Source organism: Vipera ursinii (assembly GCF_947247035.1).
Source record: "Vipera ursinii genome assembly, chromosome: 1".
NCBI classification, from domain to species: Eukaryota; Metazoa; Chordata; class Lepidosauria; order Squamata; family Viperidae; genus Vipera; species Vipera ursinii.
In genome coordinates, this window is record NC_139512.1 from 206,875,660 (window position 1) to 206,899,128 (window position 23,469).

General features: G+C 39.8%; 1 protein-coding gene across 4 annotated transcripts; it reads right to left on the reverse strand.

The window, feature by feature from the left end:
• Positions 1-1,423: 1,423 nt before the first annotated feature.
• Positions 1,424-23,436, reverse strand: ESD (esterase D). 4 transcript variants are annotated; one of them, XM_083374914.1, is made up of 9 exons: positions 23,299-23,436; positions 14,474-14,546; positions 12,842-12,930; positions 11,219-11,317; positions 9,189-9,313; positions 8,074-8,193; positions 6,093-6,191; positions 4,922-5,089; positions 1,424-1,714 (listed from the first exon to the last, which is right to left on the reverse strand). In XM_083374914.1, exons 2-9 carry the CDS (start codon positions 14,539-14,541, stop codon positions 1,634-1,636), a joined length of 849 nt encoding a protein of 282 aa, XP_083231040.1. In that variant the 5' UTR covers positions 14,542-14,546; positions 23,299-23,436; the 3' UTR covers positions 1,424-1,633. The 4 variants fall into 4 exon arrangements, with proteins under 4 accessions (XP_083231040.1, XP_083231039.1, XP_083231041.1 ...); XM_083374913.1 differs by having other exon boundaries at positions 14,474-14,549; XM_083374915.1 differs by lacking the exon at positions 23,299-23,436 and adding an exon at positions 15,200-15,339.
• Between the last annotated feature and the right edge of the window lie 33 nt (positions 23,437-23,469).

A 23,469-nucleotide genomic window follows, 5' to 3' on the forward strand; every position in this document is an offset into this window, starting at 1 on the left:
ATATGATGCTGTAAATCTTGAAAAGGTTTAATATTTGGACTTTTGTACTATGGCCACCTAATGAGAAGGAAGGACTCACTGGAGAAGAACCTAATGCTGGGAAAGATTGAGGACAATAGAAGGAAGGGACGACAGAGAATAAGGTGGCTGGATGGAGTCACTGAAGTAGTAGGCGTGAGCTTAAATGGACTCCAGAAGATGGTAGAGGACAGGAATGTTTTCCATAAGGTCGCGATGGGTCGGACACGACTTTGCAGCTAACAACAACAACACTATGCTCTAAAATTATTATTTTGCCCATTATGTATCTGGCAAAACAAACCTTTCCATAAAGCTGCAATAAAATCAGGACTCAATGCTATTTGCTATGACAAGCTATAAAAGGCTGAAGAAACAGCAGAACGCTCCAAAACCTCTGCAGCTGTGTAGAAGTGCTTAATTATATTCCCTGCCAATACTGCACACTAAATGACAGTAATGGTCTTTTGCTGAAAAAAAACTTAAGATGTTTCCATTTTCTCATTTCCATTCAAAAATACATATAGCAAGACAAGGGTCCCCAACCTATGGGCTGTGGCCTGATCCCGGTCCGTGGGTTCTTCACCAGCGGGCCACGGAAATGGCTGGCCGGTGCATGCATACATGGGTGTGCATTCCCTCCACTCATGCTAGTGCCCGTGGCCCCATTTGCACATGCGTGCGTGCATGACTGGGACTGCTAGTGCTGAGTGTGTGCAGCCCGTTTGCACATGTGCAAATGGGGCCGCTAGCTGCCGTGGGGGATGTGCAGCCATTCATGCATGTGGACAAATGGGGCTGCTAGTGCCATGCTACTGCATGTGGCCGTTTGTGTGCGTGTACATCAATTTGGAAGCTGCTCTCCTTCCCTCCGGGCTGCAAGCCCAGAAAGGTTGGAGACCTCTGTAGTAAGACACAACCATGAGGTATACCTGGGGACTTGAACATGAAAGAAAGTATGTACCTTAGGGAGCACCTGCGACCAGCATCAACTTCCCTCCGCCCAGTGCGCTCCCAGAGAGGGCCTCCTCAGGGTGCCGCCATTCGGAGAATGCCATCTGGTGACCCCCAGGGGGAGGGCGTTTTCTGTGGGTACACCTGACCTGTGGAACCATTTACCGGTTGAGCTCTGGATGGCTCCCGACCTTCGCTCCTTCCGACGCGACCTAAAACCCTATTTGTTTGTACAAGCCGGCCTGGTCTGATGGGTTTTGTTTTAATTATTGTTTTAATGTAATTTATTTTCTGCATTTGGGCACTAGGGTTTAATTTGTTTTTAATTTCTGTATTTTGGGTATTTTGATATTTATGTCCCTGTTCACCACCCTGAGTCCTTTGGGAGAAGGGCGGTATACAAATCAAATAAATAAATAAATAAAATAAATAAATTTATACATCTATATTACAGTTGCAGCCTTTATTGCTTTGTGTATCTGAAAGAGCGATGATCTAATTCATTTAAAATTGGACAAGAATGTTAAAAATATTTATTTTGAATAATCAGGACTTCATTGTACTTTGTAGAAATAGTAATCACAGGCAGAATCTTTGCTGTTTCTTTCCACTGATCTCTTCAAGATTTTTCACTGTGAGACATTCCCATAGTGAGACTCGGTCAAGCATTGAGGTATTTGGCATGGTGTCTGATATGGTCATTAATGAACGTTGTAATAAAGTAGTAACTGTGATCGTAGCCCTAAAGAGAAAAAGACCAGATAGCTTCAAAAAACGAACAACAGTGTCAAAAGCATATGCATGTAAGACTTTTTTACAACTATCACTCTGGCAGGAAAAGATATTCTCTACCACTAAGGGGGGGGGCTGATTCACAAGCACATGATAAGATCTGAAATCATCTCCTTATGAGTTTCTCAAATGAACAAGAATCTAAGGCTTTAATCGCATATAATACAGTTCCAAGAAAAAGTATGTGAACCCTTTGGGATTACGTAGAGTTTTGCATGAATTGGCCATAAAATGCACTCTAAACGTCATGTAAGTCACAACAATGGAAAAACACAGTCTGCTTAAAATAATACTACACAAACATTAGCTGTTGTCATGTTTTAATTGAACGTAAGATTGAAACATTCACAGTGCAAGGTGGAAAAAGTATGTGAACCTTTGGACTTAATAACTGGTTGACCCTCCTTTGGCAGCAATAACCTCAACCAAACGTTTCCTGTAGTTGCAGATCAGACCTGCACAACGATCTGGAGTAATTTTGGACCGCTCCTCTTCACAAAACTGTTTCAGTGTAGCAATATTCTTGGGATGTCTGGTGTGAATCGCTCTCTTAAGGTCATGCCACAGCATTTCAATTGGGTTGAGGTCAGGACTCTGACTGGGTCACTCCAGAAGGCGTATTCTGTTCTGTTGAAGCCATTGTTTTGTTGAATTACTTGTATGCTTTGGGTCATTGTCCTGTTGCATCACCCATCCTCTTCGGAGCTTCAGTTGGCGGACAGATGGTCGTACGTTTTCCTGAAAAATGTCCTGATAAACTCTCGAATTCATTTTCCCATCGACAACAATCCATCCAGGCCCTGAGGCAGCAAAGCAGCCCCAAACCATGATGCTCCATCCGCCATGTTTTACAGTGGGGATGAGGTTTTGATGTTGGTGTGCTGTGCTTTTTTTTTCTCCACACATAGTGGTGTGTGTTTTTCCCAAACAACTCAATTTTGGTTTCATCTGTCCACAGTATATTTTGCCAGTAGTGATGTGGAACATCCAGGTGCTCTTTTGCAAACTTCAAACGTGCTGCAATATTTTTTTTGGACAGCAATGGCTTCCTCCGTGGTGTCCTCCCATGTACTCCATTCTTGTTGTTTTCCTTATTGTAGATGTGTCAACAAAAATGTTAGCATGTGCCAGAGATTTCTGTAGGTCTTTAGCTGACACTCTAGGATTCTTCTTTACCTTATTAAGCATTATGCGCTGTGCTCTTGCAGTCATTTTTACAGGACGACCACGCCTAGGGAGAGTAGCAACAGTGCTAAACTTTCTCCATTTGTAGACAGTTTGTCTTACCGTGGACACATGAACATCAAGGCTTTTGGAGATACTTTTGTAACCCTTTCCAGCTTCATGCAAGTCAACAATTCTTGATCGTAGGTCTTCTGAGATCTCTTTTCTGCGAGGCATGGTTCACATCAGACAGTGCTTCTTGAGACCAGTAAACCCAAAACAGGTGTGTGTTTTAAAGGGCAGGACAGCTGTCAGCAACACATCCAATATCATCATACTGGTTGGAGTCAAGGTTGGCTCACTCCTAGCTCCAATTAGCTCTTGGAGAAGTCATTAGGCTAGGGGTTCACATACTTTTTCCACCCTGCACTGTGAATGTTTCCATCTTATGTTCAATTAAAACATGACAACAGCTAATGTTTGTGTAGTATTATTTTAAGCAGTGTTTTTCTATTGTTGTGACTTACATGACGTTTAGAGCGCATTTTATGGCCAATTCATGCAAAACTCCACGTAATCCCAAAGGGTTCACATACTTTTTCTTGCAACTGTACATACCCAGCTGTACACAAGCCTCAATGGAAAGCATAGGATTGTAGTATAAATGTTTAATATTTCTTTTAAAACTTAATTTATGGCCAATTGGGTGCACAATGTTTCAAACATGGAACACCTGTTCAACCTTTCTGTTTGTGTGCTGATCCTTGTTCCAGTCATTCTGGAAATGTTCCAAATACTTGTAAATTGAAACAGCAATTCCAAATTTGGAATGGTTCCAAAACAGTCAAAATTCTTCGGGAAAAGGTGGAGGACCCATTTGAAACTGTAAACAACTGCTGAATTTGAAAACTCTTTCACACCCATGGTTTTCTCCTCTGTGTACAATATTTAACCTCATAGTAGTCTCTCATTCATTGATATTGCAAACCCAGAAAATTACATTCCAAATCTTTAAAGCCAATATTTAAAGCCTTGTCAATCCTAAACCTAATCAGGCAGTGGCTTTTCTTTCAACACTGCACTGCAACTGGGCTTTTGAAAGATTTCCTATGAATTAGCTCCTAACATGTAATTCTTTTTCTCCTACTTTGTTCCTCCCTTCTAAAAGGTTTTATTTTAGTTGGTAGTACTGCACTGAAGACACAGAAATCATAATCCAAGTACAAACATTTTTTTTTATGATTTCCAACTGGTTTGGGAGCAACCAGCCAGAACAAAGAGTTTCTTCTTTAACATTCATGTTACTGGGAGTGAATAGGCTGCAGACAAAAGCATGCAGCTGATTATCAGCAAGCCAGAATTTGTCAGTGTAGAGCAAAGCCCAGAAAAAAGGCTGATTAACCACTAACATTCCTAGATGCTTTAGCTCAGACATGTCAAACACAAGGCCCGGGGGCCGGATCCGGCCCGCGAAGTGCTTTCATGTGGCCCGCGAAGCCATCCTGGAAACAGTGAGGGAACAGCCCCCTGCCCAGAGACCCTCCTTCTGCCAGAGACCCTCAGATCTGTCCCACTCCTGCCCAGGCCCCCATAGGCACCCTTGATGCCAACGATGTAGAGCTGGCCATGCCCACCCAGTAGGCCATACACGCACTAGCCACGCCCACCCAGCAGGCCACGCCTACCCTGGCCAGCAGGCCATGCGTACCCTGGCCATACCCACCCGGCCCCTTGAGGGCAACCGCAATGCTGATGCGGCCCTCAATGAAGTTGAGTTTGACACCCCTGCTTTAGCTCAACATTTAGTGAGACGGGAAAATCTGTATGATCCACGCACAGTTCTAACACCTCCTAGATTTTCAGTTTCTAGAAACCTACGTGGTCATTTAAAAACTCATTTAATTAAATAATGACTTTTTATTTAGCTGTCCCTTTCCGAGTCAGATTTAAGCACTAGATGGAAACAAACTAAAACCCAGCTTCAGAGCATTACCTGCTGCAACCTAAAAACTACTGGGATTTTCTGTTCTGTGCAAGCAGCAATGAAATTATCGGGTAGCAACTGTCCTGCTGTAAGGAACTGATCATCTTTGCCTTGGTCTATTAGGATATCCAGAGAAGAGCCTTGATAGGTTTTTGCAATGTGTGTGGCATCGTAGGCCTGCAAGAAGAAAAAAATGCATTAACTTCTAACAATAGCATCAGCCTGGCCAGATTAAGAGCAATAGCAACAGGACTTATATACTACTAACAGTGCTTTACAGCCCTCTCTTAAGTTGTTTACAGAGTCAGCCTATTGCCTCCACCAATCTGGGTCTTCATTTTACCAACCTCAGAAGGATGGAAGGCTGAGTCAAACTTCAGCCGGTGAGAATCAAACTGCTGAACTGCTGGGATTCTGACCACTGCACCACCATGGCTCATATAAGGTGAGAAAGACAAGGGGGACTGCAGACAAAAGGCAGTTTCACACAATGGACTTATAACCACCTGGCATCTATTAGCTACAATGGAATGCATCTAATGTGAATTCTCTTTGGTTTTAAAAGCCCCAAGAAGGGGACAAGTTCCCTTTCGTTTGCAGCCACTACCAGCTGGAAGAATAAAATACTTTCAGCCTGGAATTATTAAACAGAAGTCAACATCCAGATTGAAAATTGCTAGCTATAAAACGATAGTTATAATGACTTTTAAAAAGTCAGTCAAAAATAGATGAATAAGAAATATCTACAGGTGTACAAATATTTTCAAACTGAAAACACATCTTTTGCTTTCAAAACAAACTATTCCCAACCATATCAACGTTGGAAACACTTGTACCCGAAAACAGGGCTTTTCTAAAATGAAACCAGAGTTGCTTTTGGGTGCAAAACACATCCAAATGATCAAAGCAGTCAATTTTGAATGGGGAACTGATTGCAACTCAAAATGGGAGTTTCAAATTTGAAATGATCTGAATTTGAAACACTGCATACCATTAACAAAACTGATGTAACAAGTGTTTTTGAATGCTGAAAGCTGATTTGTACACCTTTGTCTGCTGGTGGAATCACAACTGGACTCTGCATGCTTAGTTTTGAACTGGTAGAAACAGTTTATTGACATTTTTAAAACAACTGCAACTTATTCCACATTATATACGAGATGATATTTTCAGTACATACTTCCCAATTTGTTGTGTTCGATCCTAGATATCCACTAAAAGCCTTTTCCCCCCACGGACACTGCATTGGGTTGCAGATTGGAGCAAATGCTGAAACAGACTATTTAAATATTGATGATTAAAGATTCAAAGTTCTTGCACTGCAGTGTGAAATTATTTTGCTTCTAATAAACATTTATGAAGTTGCCATTTATAGAGTTCCAGAACACAGCTGTTTATTTTCCCACTTAGATATGTTAAGATATACAGTACATAGTTCTAAAGAGGGAAATGATAAAAGCTTCTTTGTAACTGATGTAAAAAAAACCCTGGAAACTGCTTTTTTAACTTTTCTTTTTTCTCTTTGTTTCTAGCACTTTTTCTATCTTGCTTTGTTTTTCTTTTAGACATTTATTCTTTATCATTTAATTATGTAAAAAATTTCAATTAAATTATTTTAAAACACATATGGGAATACAAGAATAACAGAGTTGGGAGGGACTTCTAGTCCAGCCCACTGCTCAAGCAGGAAACCCTATAACCGTGATAGCGAACCTATGGCACACGTGCCAGAGGTGGCACGCGGAGCCCTCTCTGTGGGCATGTACACCGTCGCCCCAGTCCTAGGCCTTCAGCTGGGTTTTATAAACCCTTTTCACCTTAGACAGCTGCCGCCGTGCACAAAAAAAGAGGTTCAATCAATCAAACAATTTCAACTTCTCGCAGGAAAAAAAAGATCTTGCAAAGTTGGAATCGATTGATTGAACTTTTTAATCCCACCCAGTCTGCCGTTACCACCGCAGCCACACCCACCCAATGGGCCATGCCCACCTGGTACCCAACGATACATAGGTGGGTTTTGGGTTGCAGTTTGGGCACTCAGTCTCTAAAAGGTTCGCCATCACTGCTCTATACCATTTCAGACAAATGGTTGTCCAATCTCTTTTTAAAAAGCTCCAGTGTTTACTAGGACATAGTAAACATTTTTTATTGTTGAATTTAACTTTTTCTATGTATATCACATACAATTCAACATGGCAAAAACACCTATCCAAATCGTATCTTGAATAAGATGTCTCACATCCTATCTTAATTATAAAGCCCATATATTCCGTATGTTTAAGAAGTCGCTCTAATCACTCAGCCCTGAGTTGAATATACAATTAAGGCAGAATTTAGATAACTGAACAAAAACCTAAATTAGTAATACCAATTTTCCAATTTCATACTTATAACAGCATTGACACCTCTACCTAAAGAAATAGCTGCTTCTTGAAAAAGTTTAATCCAGTTGGTAGCAAAAATTAATATCTGAACGATTAATTTGAGACATTATAGTTGTTTCTAACTTTATTTCACAAAACATCTTTTCCTTTCCTTTACACAAGGATGCCTGCCATTCTTCATTATAAGGCAACGTAATAGGTGGCCCTTCTAAGAAACTTCATCTGGCTCCAAAGAGGGAGATGTCCCATTTCCAAGAAATGAGAACTTTTATTTATTGATTTGATTTCTACACCTGTCCATCTCAACAAGTGACTCTGGGCAGTGTACATCATAATGACTGGGGTCTGCATGCAAGCTCAGCCCAAGTACACCATTCTCTAAATATTTCTCATAGCCTCTTCATATTGTATTTTAGGAATAAAACCCATTTAGGGGGCATTTAACTCCCTGAATTTTATTAAATCTGTTGAACTGATTTATTTAGACTTTTGTTGTCTAAATATTTACAATCTTGCCACATTCTTTTTTAAACCTTTGCCTCAAAGCTTCCCCAAACCAACATTATTTCATCCTGTCATGATTACTGTATTTATGTATGTATTTGTGTATTTAACCTACATGGCTGCTTATCGCACACAGAGCTCCCAAGGAGGTTAAACAACCAGTAAAAACCAGAATAAAAACAAAACAACCCTTCCCCCACCAGGTGCCAGACCAAAACTGACTTATCAACTATTCCTTGATTTAATTTGACACATTAATAGTTTGAATCTTACTTTATATTTTCCAGGATTCTTGAGGGCAAGGATGAGAGCCCCATGGCCTCCCATGGAATGGCCTGAAATTGACATCCTTCCAGAATCAACTGGGAAATTGGCATTGACCAGATTAGGTAACTAATAGACAAAGAAGAAGAAAAAACTCAGCATGCTTACATTTTCTCCTGCATAAGATGAAAACACGTTTACTCTCATCTACATAGAAATAAGAAGGGACACGGTGGCTCAGTGGGTTAGGACGCTGAGCTTCTCGATCAGAAGGTCGGCAGTTTGGTGGGTCGAATGCCGAGTGCCGCGTAACAGTGAGCGCCTGTTACTCGTCCCAGCTTCTGCCAACCTAGCAGTTCGAAAGCCAGTAAAAATGCAAGTAGAAAAATAGGGACCACTATGGTGGGAAGGTAACAGCGTTCCGTGCGCCTTTGGCATCTAGTCATGCCGGCCACATGACCACGGAGACCTCCTCAGATAAGCGATGGCTCTTCGGCTTTGAAACGGAGATGAGCACTGGCCCCTAGAGTTGGAAACGACTAGCACGCATGTGTGGGGGGACCTTTACCTTTTTTACATAGAAATAAATGGTTCTTTGTCAATCACTATGTCTAAAAGTGGCAGGTTTACAGCATACAAGGCTTTTTAAAAAGATACGGATGAGTAAATCATTAGTAAATTTATCATAGATGTACTTTTAAAGCCGCTAATATATTAAGGGAGCATTCAAGAAGCATGGTAACACCTTTCATCCTCAGTGAAACATATGTTGTATTTTTTTCATTGAAGTAAACCAGAAAGTCACACTGTTCTGCGATCAGACTGAGAGAAATGAGAGAAAATTGAACAAGCGCATCTTTACTAATATTATACTACAGTCTGTAATTATACTATGGTAGATTTATCTATCTGTCTCTCTTTCCAACCCACCCTCCACTTTTTTCCCCATCCTCTCTTTTTCTTCAATTCACTTTTTATCAGCATTTCTCAAACTTTTGGGAGTTACTGTCCCCTTAACTTGTTTCAAATTCTTCATAACAGCTTTCATCTAACGCCCCTCTGCATAATTCAAATGTCCTCCAGAGGACAGTATCACTGATTTAGATTAATATAATTCTAATTACCTCATCTTTTATATAAGAGTACATGCGATAATTTGTTTTCCATAATTCTTCTGTGGCATCTACATAAAAACCGGCTCCAGTGCCAAAATCCCAGCTCTCATCTTCTCCTGGAATATTGCATCCACCTGCCACAGGAAAAACACATTATATCAATAATCAGCAAAGTACAGAAATAGAGGCTAATACTTTGTCTTCATGAGGAGGAGGGCTGACCACAGGGCTAGGGAGAAAATAGCTATCTCAAAATCATTATCTTCTGTAACTAACTGTTATGCAGAAAAATCTACCTTGCAGAAACTTTGCTGATCTGGCCTTGTTTGGTAAGAAATGACAGATATTCAATGCAGGTGCACCTTTTTCCCCAGTAACACAACAACTTCTTGGAAAAACTTATTACCCTATGACTTGTTGTTGTTAGTTGCAAAGTCGTGTCCGACCCATTGCGACCCCTTGGACAACGTTCCTCCAGACCTTCCTGTCCTCTACCATCTTCTGGAGTCCATTTAAGCTCACGCCTACTGCTTCAGTGACTCCATCCAGCCACCTCATTCTCTGTCGTCCCCTTCTTCTCTTGCCCTCAATCTTTCCCAGCATTAGGCTCTTCTCCAGTGAGTCCTTCCTTCTCATTAGGTGGCCAAAGTATTTGAGTTTTAGCTTCAGGATCTGGCCTTCTAAAGAGCAGTCAGGATTGATCTCCTCTAGGCCTGACCGGTTTGATCGCCTTGCAGTCCAAGGGACTTGCAGGAGTCTTCTCCAGCACCATAGTTCAAAGGCCTCAATTCTTTGGCGCTTAGCCTTTCTTAAGGTCCAACTTTTGCAACTGGGAAGACCACGGCCTTGACTATACACACTTTTGTTGGCAGGGTGATGTCTCTGCTTTTTAGTATGCTGTCTAGATTTGCCATAGCTTTCCTCCCCAGGAGCAAACGTCTTTTAATTTCTTGGCTGCAGTTCCCGTCTGCGGTGATCTTCGAGCCCAGGAAAATAAAATCTGTCACTACCTCCATTCCTTCCCCATCTATTTGCCAGGATTCGAGACAGCCAGATGCCATGATCTTGGTTTTCTTAATGTTACCGTATGACTGGATCTCTGTTAATCCAGAAAGAGCCCACTAGGAAAATATTCATCTTATGTAGGAATGTAGCCATTATAGTTCACAACCTAGTCTTAGAATTATACCTACAGAACCTCCTTCAAAATCTGCCATTCATATTGATGAAAGACCCCCAATGTGCTAAACTTAATGGCTGCCAGTGGAGCAGGATCACCCAGTCACTGATAAACTGGCTACAGTTATACACAAGAAGCCCATTCCCCAAAATGATCTGCTGTTCAGCCTCTTTGCTAGACAAGCTACTCAATGACAGCTACTTCATTTCAGGAGCAAAATGTAGGGAAAGCAGGGCAGGAGGATAATAATTTCTGCTCTTAATATTGAGAAAATTTAAATCAGTTATTGTCAAAAGTAGCAGCAGATACCCTAAACATGAAATTTTCAACAGACAAAAAAGTACTATTGATACATGTATTTGTACCTGCAGATAGTCCTCACCTTACAACCGTAATGAAGTCTGCCAAGTCATAAATTAGGTTACCCACATGACTGACCCAATTTTATAACCTACTTTGGAGCAAGTGTTAAGTGACTGCAGCAGTCATTAAATGAACCAATAGTTTGTTATGGGGCCAGTTTTGCTGAAAACTGAAAATAAATTCCAGTTTTCCACAAAACTGTCGAATTGTCCCACATGATCACAGGATGCTGGAAACAGCCATAAATGTAGGACAGTTGCCAAACACTAGGTATGTGGTCATGTGACCATGAAGGTACAGCAGCCATTGGAACTTCGGAACTGAGTTCTAAGTAACCCCGGGGAGGTCCATTGTAATTTTGAATAGTTGCTAAATAACTGGTTGTAAACTGAGGATCACCTGTACAACCTGGATTAAGTCTACTAGAGTCAGAACATCTGTATCAAAGCAATGAGTAAACTAGTTAAAAGCTGGTGCTCTTTCATAAACCACTTACGTGGGCTGGTATCTGGAGCGACCACAATAAGGCCATGTTCAGCTGCAGCTTGATGGAAACCAGCTTTATTTATAAAGTTTTGTTCTGTACACGTTAGTCCTGAGAAGAGAGCAGAGCACCTTAATATTACAAGCACTGCCAACAGCATTCTTTATCACAAGGCCAGGAAGGTATTCTCTGTGCCTAAATAAGAGAACATTCCTGGTTACATTTTCATTTCCTGGGGGGGAAAATGAATCTCTTATTTGGATTCTAGATTCCAATGATCAGATCTCATTAAGTACTTATACACTCAGTGTTCCTCAATTTTGGGAACTTTTAAGAATTCTGGGAGTTGAAGTCCACACATCTTAAAAGTTCCCAAGGCTGAGAAACACTGTATATACAGCTCCAATCACCAGGTTCTGGCTAGTTTACAGTCATCATAAATAAGACATAAAATTCCTAAAACTCCCAGAACCGCTGCAATGATTCTCGTGCAAGCTAAAATAAGGAAAATGAAAAAGTAGTAACTCCCCTTGCCCCCCCCAAAAGCCCCCAAATCAGAACTACTTCAGTCCAATAAATACTCAATTGTACACAATAATTTAGATTGAAAAGTAGCATTCAATGCAGAGAAGGTCAGTAGTGAAATCAAGTGTCTTTCTTTAATTCCTTGATGCTACAAACAGAGAGGATGTATTGCTCCCTTTTGATAAGAGATCTACTGTAGGGAAGCTTTTCAACATGGGACAGATCAACAGAAAGAGAAACAAAGCTGGAAAGGCATCTCCTGAGCAAGGATGCCTTTCATGTCTGTCTGTCTGTCGGAACCCACTTCAATCCACATCTTAAGAAAGAAAGACTCTTGGAGACAACATTATTCAAGTGGGAACTTTTACTAAAATATAGATGATAGAGGGTATGATAGACAGGATCTGAAGAATCCCCTCACAGATCGATATTTTTAAAGTGTCCCCAAGCAAACTCCACCCCTCAGTTCATTGGGTCAGTTCCGGATCGGCCAAGTTCCAGGTGGCTGAAAAGGAGAAACATCAGTCCATTCATAGCAGAATCAATCCCACCCCTTCACATTCCATCCTGAGAAACAAACCAGATTCCCCCACCCCCTTTCTTAGTTGCCCATAAGATGAGAGGGAAAATGCCTCTCATCGAAATTATTGTGATGGGTAACAGCCAGGCGAAATAAACAAAAGTTACATCTAAGGAAAGGAAGTGGAAGCAATAACTGTTAATTCCCTCTCCTCCTTGGGAATGGCAGAATCCAAGGCGGGGAAGGGGGGATGAGATTTGAGTTTTGCACAGAAGAGACAGTTAGAAATGAGATATAAGTGGATTCTGATACTGTCTGTCTGCCTCTATCTCTATGTTGCCCAGGTATAAACATCTATTCCAACAAGCTAGAGTGTTAGAAAGATCTCAAATTCGGCCTAATGCTCAACGAGGCTCAGCTTACAATACAGAAAATCTGTCTTCTTTGATACTGATTCACATATAAAAGGCACACAAAGATTTCTAACCTAAGGCCAAATGCTACTCTGTTTTAAAGAGCTGTCTTAGTTATGCTAAATAGACAACTGAATTTTAACCATCATAACCACAAAATAACTTCAAAATACTCACCTGACAGCCAGTACAACACAGGACATTTCTCAGTTACTGCCTTTGGTGGCAAATAAATCCCAAACTTCATTTTACATTTCAGCTCCACACTGTTAGCAACAATATTTCAGTTAAGACAGAACATTTTTTTAAAGTCTAATGTTTTTACTTGCCCGTTTATTACTAATTCAGCAGTTTTACAATTTGCTCAGAGAACTCTGGCTTTGGGGGCTGATTAATATATAATAAACACTAAATCATGAGCGTCTGACCTTTGGGCTTGCTTGGGCTGCTGTGAATGAAGAGTCTTGGGCCACATATAAAATATATAATATAGTTAATGTATATAAATAACAAACTTCCCTTACTTTTTAATATTTTTTATTATATCTTATGGGGGTCTCATTATTATCTGTCCCAGGCCGCATGTGGCCCATGTACTCTGGGTTGGACACACCTGCACTAAATAATCTAATCTAATCTAATCTAATCTAATCTAATCTAATCTAATCATCTAATCTAATCTAATCTAATCTAATCTATAATCATGCATTTAAAATAGAATTTCTAAAAATTCATGTTTGAACCAGATCTTTTTATCATTTAGTGTCATCTTCTTGCAGGGAGAAACGATACAACTAATTTGGCAGAAAATAATTAAGGAAAAATACTAATTTATTGACACTTGCAAAAGGAGTGGGAGGCACTCCAGCACAGAGGTTGAATGGAACAGTGTAGGAGCACCACATCAGAAATGACACGTTATCTTTTCAAGCCAACCAACATTTTGAATATTGCAATTTGCACCATGAAGCCTAATAAGCCAAAATGATGTAGCATGAAAATAAAACTGCTAATAGAGAGTCAGTTTGGGGCGCTGGGGTTAAGGCATCAGACTAGAAACCAGGAGACCATGAGTTCTAATCCTGCCTTAGGCACGAAAGCCAGCTAGGTGACTTTGGGCCAATCACCCTCTCTTTAGCTCAACCATCTCGCACAGAGTTGTCATTCTGGGGGAAATAGGGGGAGGAAGGAATATTAGGTATATTCACCCCCTTGAGTTATTTATAAAAAAAGTAAAAGTGGGATTAAAAAATTAATGTCATTAAAGAACACACAATAATATTTAACTATTCTTTTAATATCACAACTACCAACATGTTATTGGAAAAATGACAAGCACATTTCTAGTGGGTTTAAAGGACAGAATTAAGCTATAAGGAAAAGAGCTAGGAAGAAACTTAGTTAAAAAAACAACAGCATAACCCTAATCTTCATTTATATCCAAATTCTTTCTATTTCTTTAACCATATTCAAACAAATGTTTAATTTTTAAATATTCTCTCTGGTAAATCCCATCATCTAGTTTCTTAATTCTCACTTTAGCCCTTTTTTTTGCCAAACATCTTTCCTGAAGAGAAAGATGAAAGAAGTTAGTGTTCTCCTTTGGATGACTTCTGTTTACAAGGGAAATTTGCTTGTTCTCTTCATTTTGAAAGAAACATATTCTCTTTCAGGTTTTTGTATCCAAATGTTTTCACTGCTACTTTTAAAACTGCAGTGTTTGAGTCATTTTATCTGTCTGTCATGTATCTTGTAATCAGTTTGCTAACAAGAAGACAGTATAAAATTATATTTAAATAGCATATTAACCTGTCATGTTCAAACACCTTCTGAAAACCTCCAAAGCATTTGTTGCTAGAAACTTCCTTCAAGGCCATGATTTCTGCTGAGGAAAAAAATAAATAAATTTCATAAATTAATTTTCTTCAGCCAAACCATATACACTTGCGTACAAACACGTTAGCAATATTTTAATAAATTTTGAAATAACAAAATTGCTTTAAGTTGCTAACGTGAAAACATACATAACATTTAAAATGATATTACCGTATCTCCCATCAACCTTCATTTTTCTCCCTTCCTATTCACAGCTGAAAACAATTAAAACTCTTTTCATCGCATACAGTATTTCTTGTTAAGCAGAAACTTCCATAAATCAGTAAGTCAATAAATGGACGTGCGGAAGACACGAGTAGTAGCTACTTTAAAATAAAGAGGGCTTGTAGGACTAAAGATACTGGACTTAGGATGAAAGAGACTCAAATTCAAGTCCCCCCTCAACAATGTAAACTGACTGGATTAGTTTAGATCAGGGGTAGGCAACCTCGGCTCTTTTATGACTCATGGACTTCAACTCCCAGAATTCCTGAGCCAGCATGGCTGGCTCAGGAATTCTGGGAGTTGAAGTCCATGAGTCATAAAAGAGCCGAGGTTGCCTACCCCTGGTTTAGATCTACTGTTAAGGGGAAATTGAGCAAAGGAGTGCTATACCCACTTTATTATTGCTTATTATTTTATAACACACTTTTCACTTACGATTTCAAAATGAAAAGAACGATACAGACTTCTTTCTCTCTTTTTTTTCTTGGTGTGAGGTGGGTTGAGAAAGGGTAACTGCCCAACATTACCCAGTAAAAGTCTGTGGCTGAGGGTGAACTAGAATCTGAGTCTTAGTTTGATATCTTTACCACTACGCCACACTGCTTCTTACCTTGAACTTCTGGAAGAGAAGATGGGGATAGAAATCACCCGCTAAATTAGATAAAAGAAAGCTTAGAAAGCAGAATTATTCCAGTACTGCAGATCTTTTCCAACCCATATAGTAGACTGAAAGGCTTAAACTTCCATGAGCTATCTATCAGGATAGCCTTCTCTGCCTTCTCCCCATCCTAATTTAAAGTCTACATGAATCAAACCACTCTGTGGATCTGATGAAGTGAGTTACAACTCACAACGTATGCCTTTTAATAACATGTGTTAGTTACATGTGTCAGATTCCTTTTTGTTTTTTTGTTATCAGACCTGGTGCTTTGCTTACATTTGACACAGAAACTCTTAGTCAGAATCCATGGCCCTTCAGGCGGGTGGGGAAGCACTCTTATATTAATATTTACAATTGCTTTACAAGCCCTTGAAAAGGAGGAGAGGTTTTGGAACACAGCCTTGCTCAAGGCCTAACTCAAATTAGCCTGTGGTTTACTTTTGGAGGTCCATGCCAGAAATCAGACTGAATTCCATTTAGAAGTTCCTGCCAAAAAACTAACGGAAAAATGCTGTTCAGAGGGAAGGCGAAAATTCAGCTCTTTTGCATTCACAGTATTTACATCCATTTACTATTATTTTCATTTTAATTTCTTCCCAAGACTTTGTAGAAAATGAACCAACACTACTTTTGACTTTTCCTACCAGTATTTGTGCTCCATGCAAACTGAATCTGATAAATGATTTTTGCCATAATAATTGCTGTTCATAGGAAGGTGGGGGGAATGTCATAATAATGCTTGATCTCCACTTTACCTAGAAATTATAGTTTTACTTCTGGAAAAACCATTTACAAAATGAAAGCTTAGTATGAATTTTGTTCATCTGTCATACCTGAGCCGTTTAACACACGCATTTTAAAACTTTTCCATCATTTTCATCCATTTAACACGGCACAATTAAAGCTACATAACACCAGACTGTTGATTGGCTTGCTGAGCAACAAGCCATGAACTGCAAGCCACAATAGTAGGAGTCTGCCCAATCCATTAAACCAAAACCAAAATAAAATAAATCACAGGTTGGATTAGCAAAATGCCTATTTTTCTCAAGTAGATGAAATGAGCAGAAACATCCTAAATCCTCTCTTGTGCAAGCAGGATCCATACCACGAAAGGAAATATAATTCACTCAGCTCTGATTAAGATACTGCACTGGCTCCTGGTTGCCCTCCGGGTGAGATTCAAGGTGCTGGTGATGACCTATAAAGCCCTAAATGGCTTGAGTCCGGGATATCTGAGGGAACACCTGCTGCCAGCATCAAGTTCCCTTCGTCCAGTGCGCTCCCACAGGAAGGGTCTTCTCAGGGTGCCGCCGGTAAAAGATTGCCAGCGGATAACACCCAGGGGGAGGGCCTTCTCAGTGGGTGCGCCTACCCTCTGGAACCAGCTCCCCGTGGACCTCAGGACTGCCCCCGACCTCCGTTCATTCCGCCGGGACCTGAAGACCTGGCTCTTCGAGCTCTCTGGCCCAGGCTGAGAATTTTAATTTTAATTTTAATTGGGGTTTTTACTTTTTTCAGGGATTGATGTAATTTTTTTAATTGTTTTTAATTTTTGTATTTCTTGTTTTAAATACCCTGTAAACCGCCCTGAGTCCTTCGGGAAAGGGCGGTATATAAATCCAATAAAATAAATAAATAAATACCACTGAAAATGGAAAATTCCCCAGTTCAGTTTTCAGCGATGTTATTCTGCCTGTTTGCTTTTCGTAGGTTCAAAGCTTTTGACATTAGAATTACCTCTCAAAAAGGGGAACCAAAGCATCCACAATAGCTTGGAACTCTGCTCTTTAGATTCCTTAAAATGGCATGATGCAACAAGGACAGAATGAGCATCATCAGAAATAAGATTACCAATTAAACACCTACATTTATAGCTTTTGCACCTTCATATTACACTTAAATGCAAGAATACAGGCTGTGTAATTAAGAACAACTATTAAGAATAAGGGGGAAATGTTCTGATGAAAAAAATAATCTTATACAGGTAGCCCTCGACTTACAACAATTGAGCCTAAAATTTTGGCTGTTAAGTGAGAATTTACTAAGTGAGTTTTGCTTCTTTTTAAGACATTCCTTGCCACAGTTGTTAAGTGAATCACTGCAGTTGATAAGTTACTGAGCTGATTGTTAAATGAATCAGTCTTTTCCATTATCAGAAGGTAGATCACATGACCCCAGGATGCTGCAACGGTCATAAGTATGAACCAGCTGCCAACTATCTGAATTTTGATCACATGATCATGCGGATGCTGCAAAGGCTGTAACTGTGAAAAATGGTCATAAGTCACTTTTTCAGTGCCGTTGTAACTTTGAATGGTCACTAAATGTACTGTTGTAAGTCGAGGACTACCTATAATCAGTTAGATATGGGAAGATTGTTCAACTTTAAGAAAAGAGAATTTTTACAAGATGTTTTATAGATGGCATTTAGATCCTAAAAAGTTAGCATGTATGTATCCAAATCAACCACCTAAGTGTTGGAGATGTGGTAGCGAAGAGGCAACTTATTATCATATATGGTGGGCATGTAAAAATGTTAAAGCCTTTTGGATAAAAATATGGTGGAGTTTTCAGAAAGTTTTTAAGAAAAAAATAAGATTTACTCCGCAGCTATTCTTATTGGGGATTATTTCGAATTGTACTGTTATAGAAACTAAATTAATGTTACACTTAATAACGGCAGCCAGACTTTTGGTGGCGCAACATTGGAAGAAAGAAGATTTACTTACAATAGAACAATGGATACTTAAAGTAATGGACGTAGCTGAAATGGCAAAAGTTTCAGCATATTTGAAAGAACAGTCACAAGAAAAATATATTTTGGAATGGAAAAGATGGATTGATTATATTCAGAACAAATATGGGATTAAAAAGTTTCAAATAGCATATGAATAATTTTTACAATTATAGAAGAAAAAAAGAATAAAAAAAGAAAAAGAAAATCATGTCTCCCTTTTCTTAGTCTTGTCATTTCTTGATTTTTTAAAAAAATCTCATATATCATCTGGCTGGTTTACATCCAAAAATCATCAAAGCACCCTTAGGCTGCTTCCCCCCAGCTTGAGATATACCGGCACTGCAAATCTCAGTGCCATATCTGAGAACAGGGCTATAAGAATGTAATAGGGAGAGAAGCTGAATTATTCAGTTGTTTATAATAGTGCTAGTGCAACACGAGAGCACAAAGTCTTATGTTGGGCAATGTCTTGGCAAAAGCAGGGGCAAGAGTATGGTACATCCATGTTCTGTCAAGGCGTTGGTGTCTCCTATTTCTCTCATTCCAAATTACAGCATGACGCACAGATAAATTCTGGTTTTCTCCAAACACACAAAAAAAAGAAAATAAAGAGGGCAATTGAACATGAAGACTAAATTGTTTTTTCTTTCCCTAGGAAGTCTGCAAAATACCCTTGTCCGTAAGCCAATGAAGAACCATAGGATTACAATCAGCCAACCATTACAACAGCAAGAGATTCCAGGAAACTGGTCTTCAACTGAAGAATCAAGGTCACAACTACGGTACATTAAGCCTGATTTTAAGGTGGGTTATAATAGCGCTGCTATCATCATGTCAATCAACAGCGATACACACACATATACATTTCATGGAATGATATGGCAAACAAATCTCACATCTAAAATGTAAGATAATGGTTATAAGTTACCAGGAGAAAGAGCAAGCACTGTTTACACTGTGACATTAAAGCAAATAAATTGTCTTACAGTTTCCTGGCTCTTACAATGACAGGTTTGCAAGTATGGGGAAGTAAAAAGAGAAAAGTATGAAAATGATACTCAGCAAGGAAGCATACTGCACTATACACAAACTGCAGAATACCAACACTCAGGCCAAACCATGCAGATTAGAGCAAGAGAGAAAATTATGTGACAATATTGCTAGGCCCAGGACATCTTTCTTTCCCACAAGCCTCTGACTTATAAGATTCTTTTCTGCATGAGGATGAATACTGCATTCAGTTCTGGTCACCACAATACAAAGAAGATGTTGAGACTCTGGAAAGAGTTCAGAGAAGTGCAACTAAAATGATTAGGAGGCTGAACATTCCAAAAACGGTTACATGCAGTGGGTTAGGACGCTGAACTTGTCGATCGGAAGGTCGGCAGTTTGGCGGGTCGAATCCCGAGTGCTGTGTAGCAGAGTGAGCGCCTGTTACTCGTCCCAGCTTCTGCCCACCTAGCAGTTCGAAAGCACGTAAAAATGCAAGTAGAAAAATAGGGACCACTATGGTGGGAAGGTAACAGCGTTCCGTGCGCCTTTGACGTCTAGTCATGCCGGCCACATGACCACGGAGACGTCCTCGGACAAGCGCTGGCTCTTCGGCTATGAAACGGAGATGAGCACCGGCCCCTAGAGTTGGAAACGACTAGCACGCATGTGCGGGGGAACCTTTACCTTTTTAGTCTAAAGAAAAGACGGGGGGGGGCACAGTAGCTCTTTCCAATACTGGAAGGGCTCCTACAAAAATGAGGGGGTCAAATTATTTTCTACAGCACTAAAAGGCAAGACAAGAAACAATGGATGGAAACTAACCAAAGAAAGAAGCAACCTAGAACTAATGAGAAATTTCCTAATGGTGAGACCAATGCAATAGCCAATGGAATGGCTTGCCTTCAGAAGTTATGGGTGCTCCATCACTGAAGGCTTTCAAAAAGAGATTGGTCGACCATTTGTCTGAATTGATATAGGGTCTCCTGCCTGAGCAAGGGGTTGCACTAGAAGACCTCCAAGGTCTCTTACAACTCTATTCTATGTCCTATGTTTGTAACAATTACTGGGGTCCAAGAAGATTTGTTTTTGACAAGGATGGGCTTATAATAATATTAGTAAAAGCCTCAAAAGAGACAAATTAATAGAACATGAAAAAGCTAAAGTACTCTGGGACTTTAGAATACAAACAGTCAAGTATGTGGCATACAACAACCCAGACTTAACAACTGTTGATAAGAAAGACAAAAAAGCCTGCACAGTGGACATTGCAGTACCCAGGGACAGAAGAATAGAAGAGAAAGACTTGGAGAAAATCACATAATACAACAACCTGCAAATTGAAGTAGTATGGCAAAAGAAAACAAAGATAGTATCAATGGTAATAGGTGCCTTGAGTGCAATCCCAAAATCTCTGGAGCACCACTTGAATACTATTAGCATTTACAAATTTACCATCAATTAACTGCAAAAGGCAGTTTTATCAGAAAAGCTTACATCCTGCAAGAAACTATTAACACCATCAAACAACATCTACGTATCTCAGGTCCTTGGGAAGGACTTGATAGGTAGGCAAAAATGCCAAATCTAGTCTGAACATATGGCTGACTGTACGATGGACCATATTAAATGTATATGACGTCCAACTCCTAGCAACTCTGAACCATTTGTTTAATCAGCAGCTTGCTTAATTTTCATATGCCAGGCTGCTATGGGACAATCTAATATTTTTCCCATCTATAAATGAAATGACAGATGATAATCTCTGCCAGTGTTATCCTATACAGGTGGTCCTTGATTTATGACCATAATAGTGCCCCAAATACCTGTTGGTAAGTGAAACATTTGTTAAGTGAGTTTGTTCCACTTTATGACTTTTTTCCCATAGTTGTTAAGTGAATAACTGTAGTGGTTAAATTAGTCAAACTGTTGTTAAGTGAATTTGGCTTCCCCATTGACTTTGCGTGTCAAAAGGGAATTGTGCGACGACGGGAAACTGCAACCGTCATAATATAAGTCAATTGCCAAGCATCTAAATTTTGATCACATGACCATAGACATGGTACAACAGTTGTTAAGTGTGAAAACTGGTCATAGTCACTTTTTTCAGTGCCATTGTAACTGAATGGTCACTAAATGGTTGTTATAAGTGAAAGACTACCTGTATTCCCACGAGTACGTACAAAAAGATGCCTTGTATAGTAAGTAGCACTGAATTTGTACCATGAAGTGAGGACTAAATGTCCAGTATATGACACTACACTGTAAGGATTTTAGTGCAATTTACATTTCCTTTAATAGATCGTAAGAATGACTTTATTCAATAAAAAGTCCATGAAGTACATTCTTCATTGTTCTTTTCAAAATTATTCTACAGATAGAAAAGAGTCCTTGCACAACTTGCTAATGACATTTTTAAATATTGTCTTTCCACATGACCACAGGAAGAGGTATAGGTTTTCTGGAAACTGTTGAAGTGAGTACTATCCCAACTGACATTTTCATCTCCACATCCATTGCCCACACATATTACTTGATATGAAAACAATTAGATGGAGTCTATATGTTATGAGATTTGAATAGTTCTTTTAAAGAAACTAAATGCTCAAATAAGAAAAATCTTTCTCATCAGTAAAAAAATTCATCCAAGTTTTTATAGCAAGTATATATTCTTGCTACTAGATTTTTTTTCATACTTGTTTCCCTAGTCCAGTATGGAATGACGAGCACATATTAGAAGTTATGTACACAGATTTTATATGTAATTTTATGGGCTAGAACCAAGAGACTGTGAGTTCTAGTTCTGCCATAGACATGAAAGCTGTCTGGGTGACTTTGGGCCAGTCATTTTCCCTTAGCCTAAGACAGGGGTGTCAAACTCAATTTTATTGAGGGCCACATCAGCATTGCGGTTGCCCTCAGGGGGCTGGGGGGGTATGGCCAGGGTGGGCGTGGCCTACTGGGTGGGTGTGGCTAGAGTGTGTATGGCCTACTGGGTGGGCATGGCCAGCTCTACATCATTGGCATCAAGGGTGCCTATGGGGGTCTGGGCAGGAGTGGGACAGATCTAGGGGTCTCTGGCAGAAGGAGGGTCTCTGGGCCAGGGCCAAGGCAGCGGGGACCATTCACTCACTGTTGCCAGTATGGCTTCGGGGGCCACATGAAACCACTTCGCGGGCCGGATCTGGCCCCCGGGCCTTGTGTTTGACATGTCTGGCCTACGATGTCAGGCTCAATGTCAGGCTTTGGCAGCAAACCAATCAGTCATTTTCTGTTGTAACCAATGGATCAACACTTTCTTAAAAAAATAAAAGCAGGGCTTCCACTTGTGGGAAAAACACTAGAAAGAAAAATGTATGGGTTGAAACAACAACATACACTACAACCTGGCTGGCCATATGAATTTGACAACACAGCATTTAAAAGTCAACAGTATTCTATAATTAGTTCATGGGGAGATTCCATCATAGGTGCAACATAAAAATAACTCACAATTCTGCTTAAGTATCTATTACGTATAGAATCCAATTTCATTAATGCATCTTTATGTACTTGTTTCAGTTATGTATTTTGCATTTCTATGTGCACGTGTTGTTTTAAATTGTAAGCTGCCACATTTTTAACAGGCACGGCCATCTGTGAGTTGGCATTACCTCCGCGAGACAGGCAATGCTGAAAAGTGAGCAGGACCGATGTCTAAATCTGTATTATTTTTCTTTTCTTTTCTTTTCTTAGTTTTATTTAAATTGGTATGCATTTGTAAAACAAAACGGTTGGGAGACTGCAGGCTGCCCGGGGAGCTTTGACAGCTATCGCTATTCTCCATTTGCAGTTTCCTCTACTTAAAAGCAAAAGTTGAAATCTCTCGTTTTAATAGCCTTGTAACGCTAACGTCCATCTTTTAAGAATCACGTGGAAAAAATTAGCGGGATATCCTTAATTTATCCCAACTACTAAAACTGTTTAAAAGAAGCTCAGCGGGTGAAAACATACTTAAATTTATCCCTGGCCCCTTTTATACAACTCAAAAGTTGGAGCGTGCACATATTGTTCCCCCCCTTTCCTTTTTAAATACATAAACTCAGCTCACTAATCTTTTTATGAAAAGACGGGGGAAACCCGCACCGCTGCTAAAGCGCTCACCTTTTTGACGGACTTGCAATTGTTGCTTGCGCTAGAATTAATCACTCCAGAACCGATGGAAAGAATCAAGGTGATTGAATTATAGGACCCTGCTTAAGAGTGTCTTCCTCACTCCGGATAGACTCACCCACCCAGCCCCAATGTTTTTATGGGATTCGTAGTTCTCTCAAC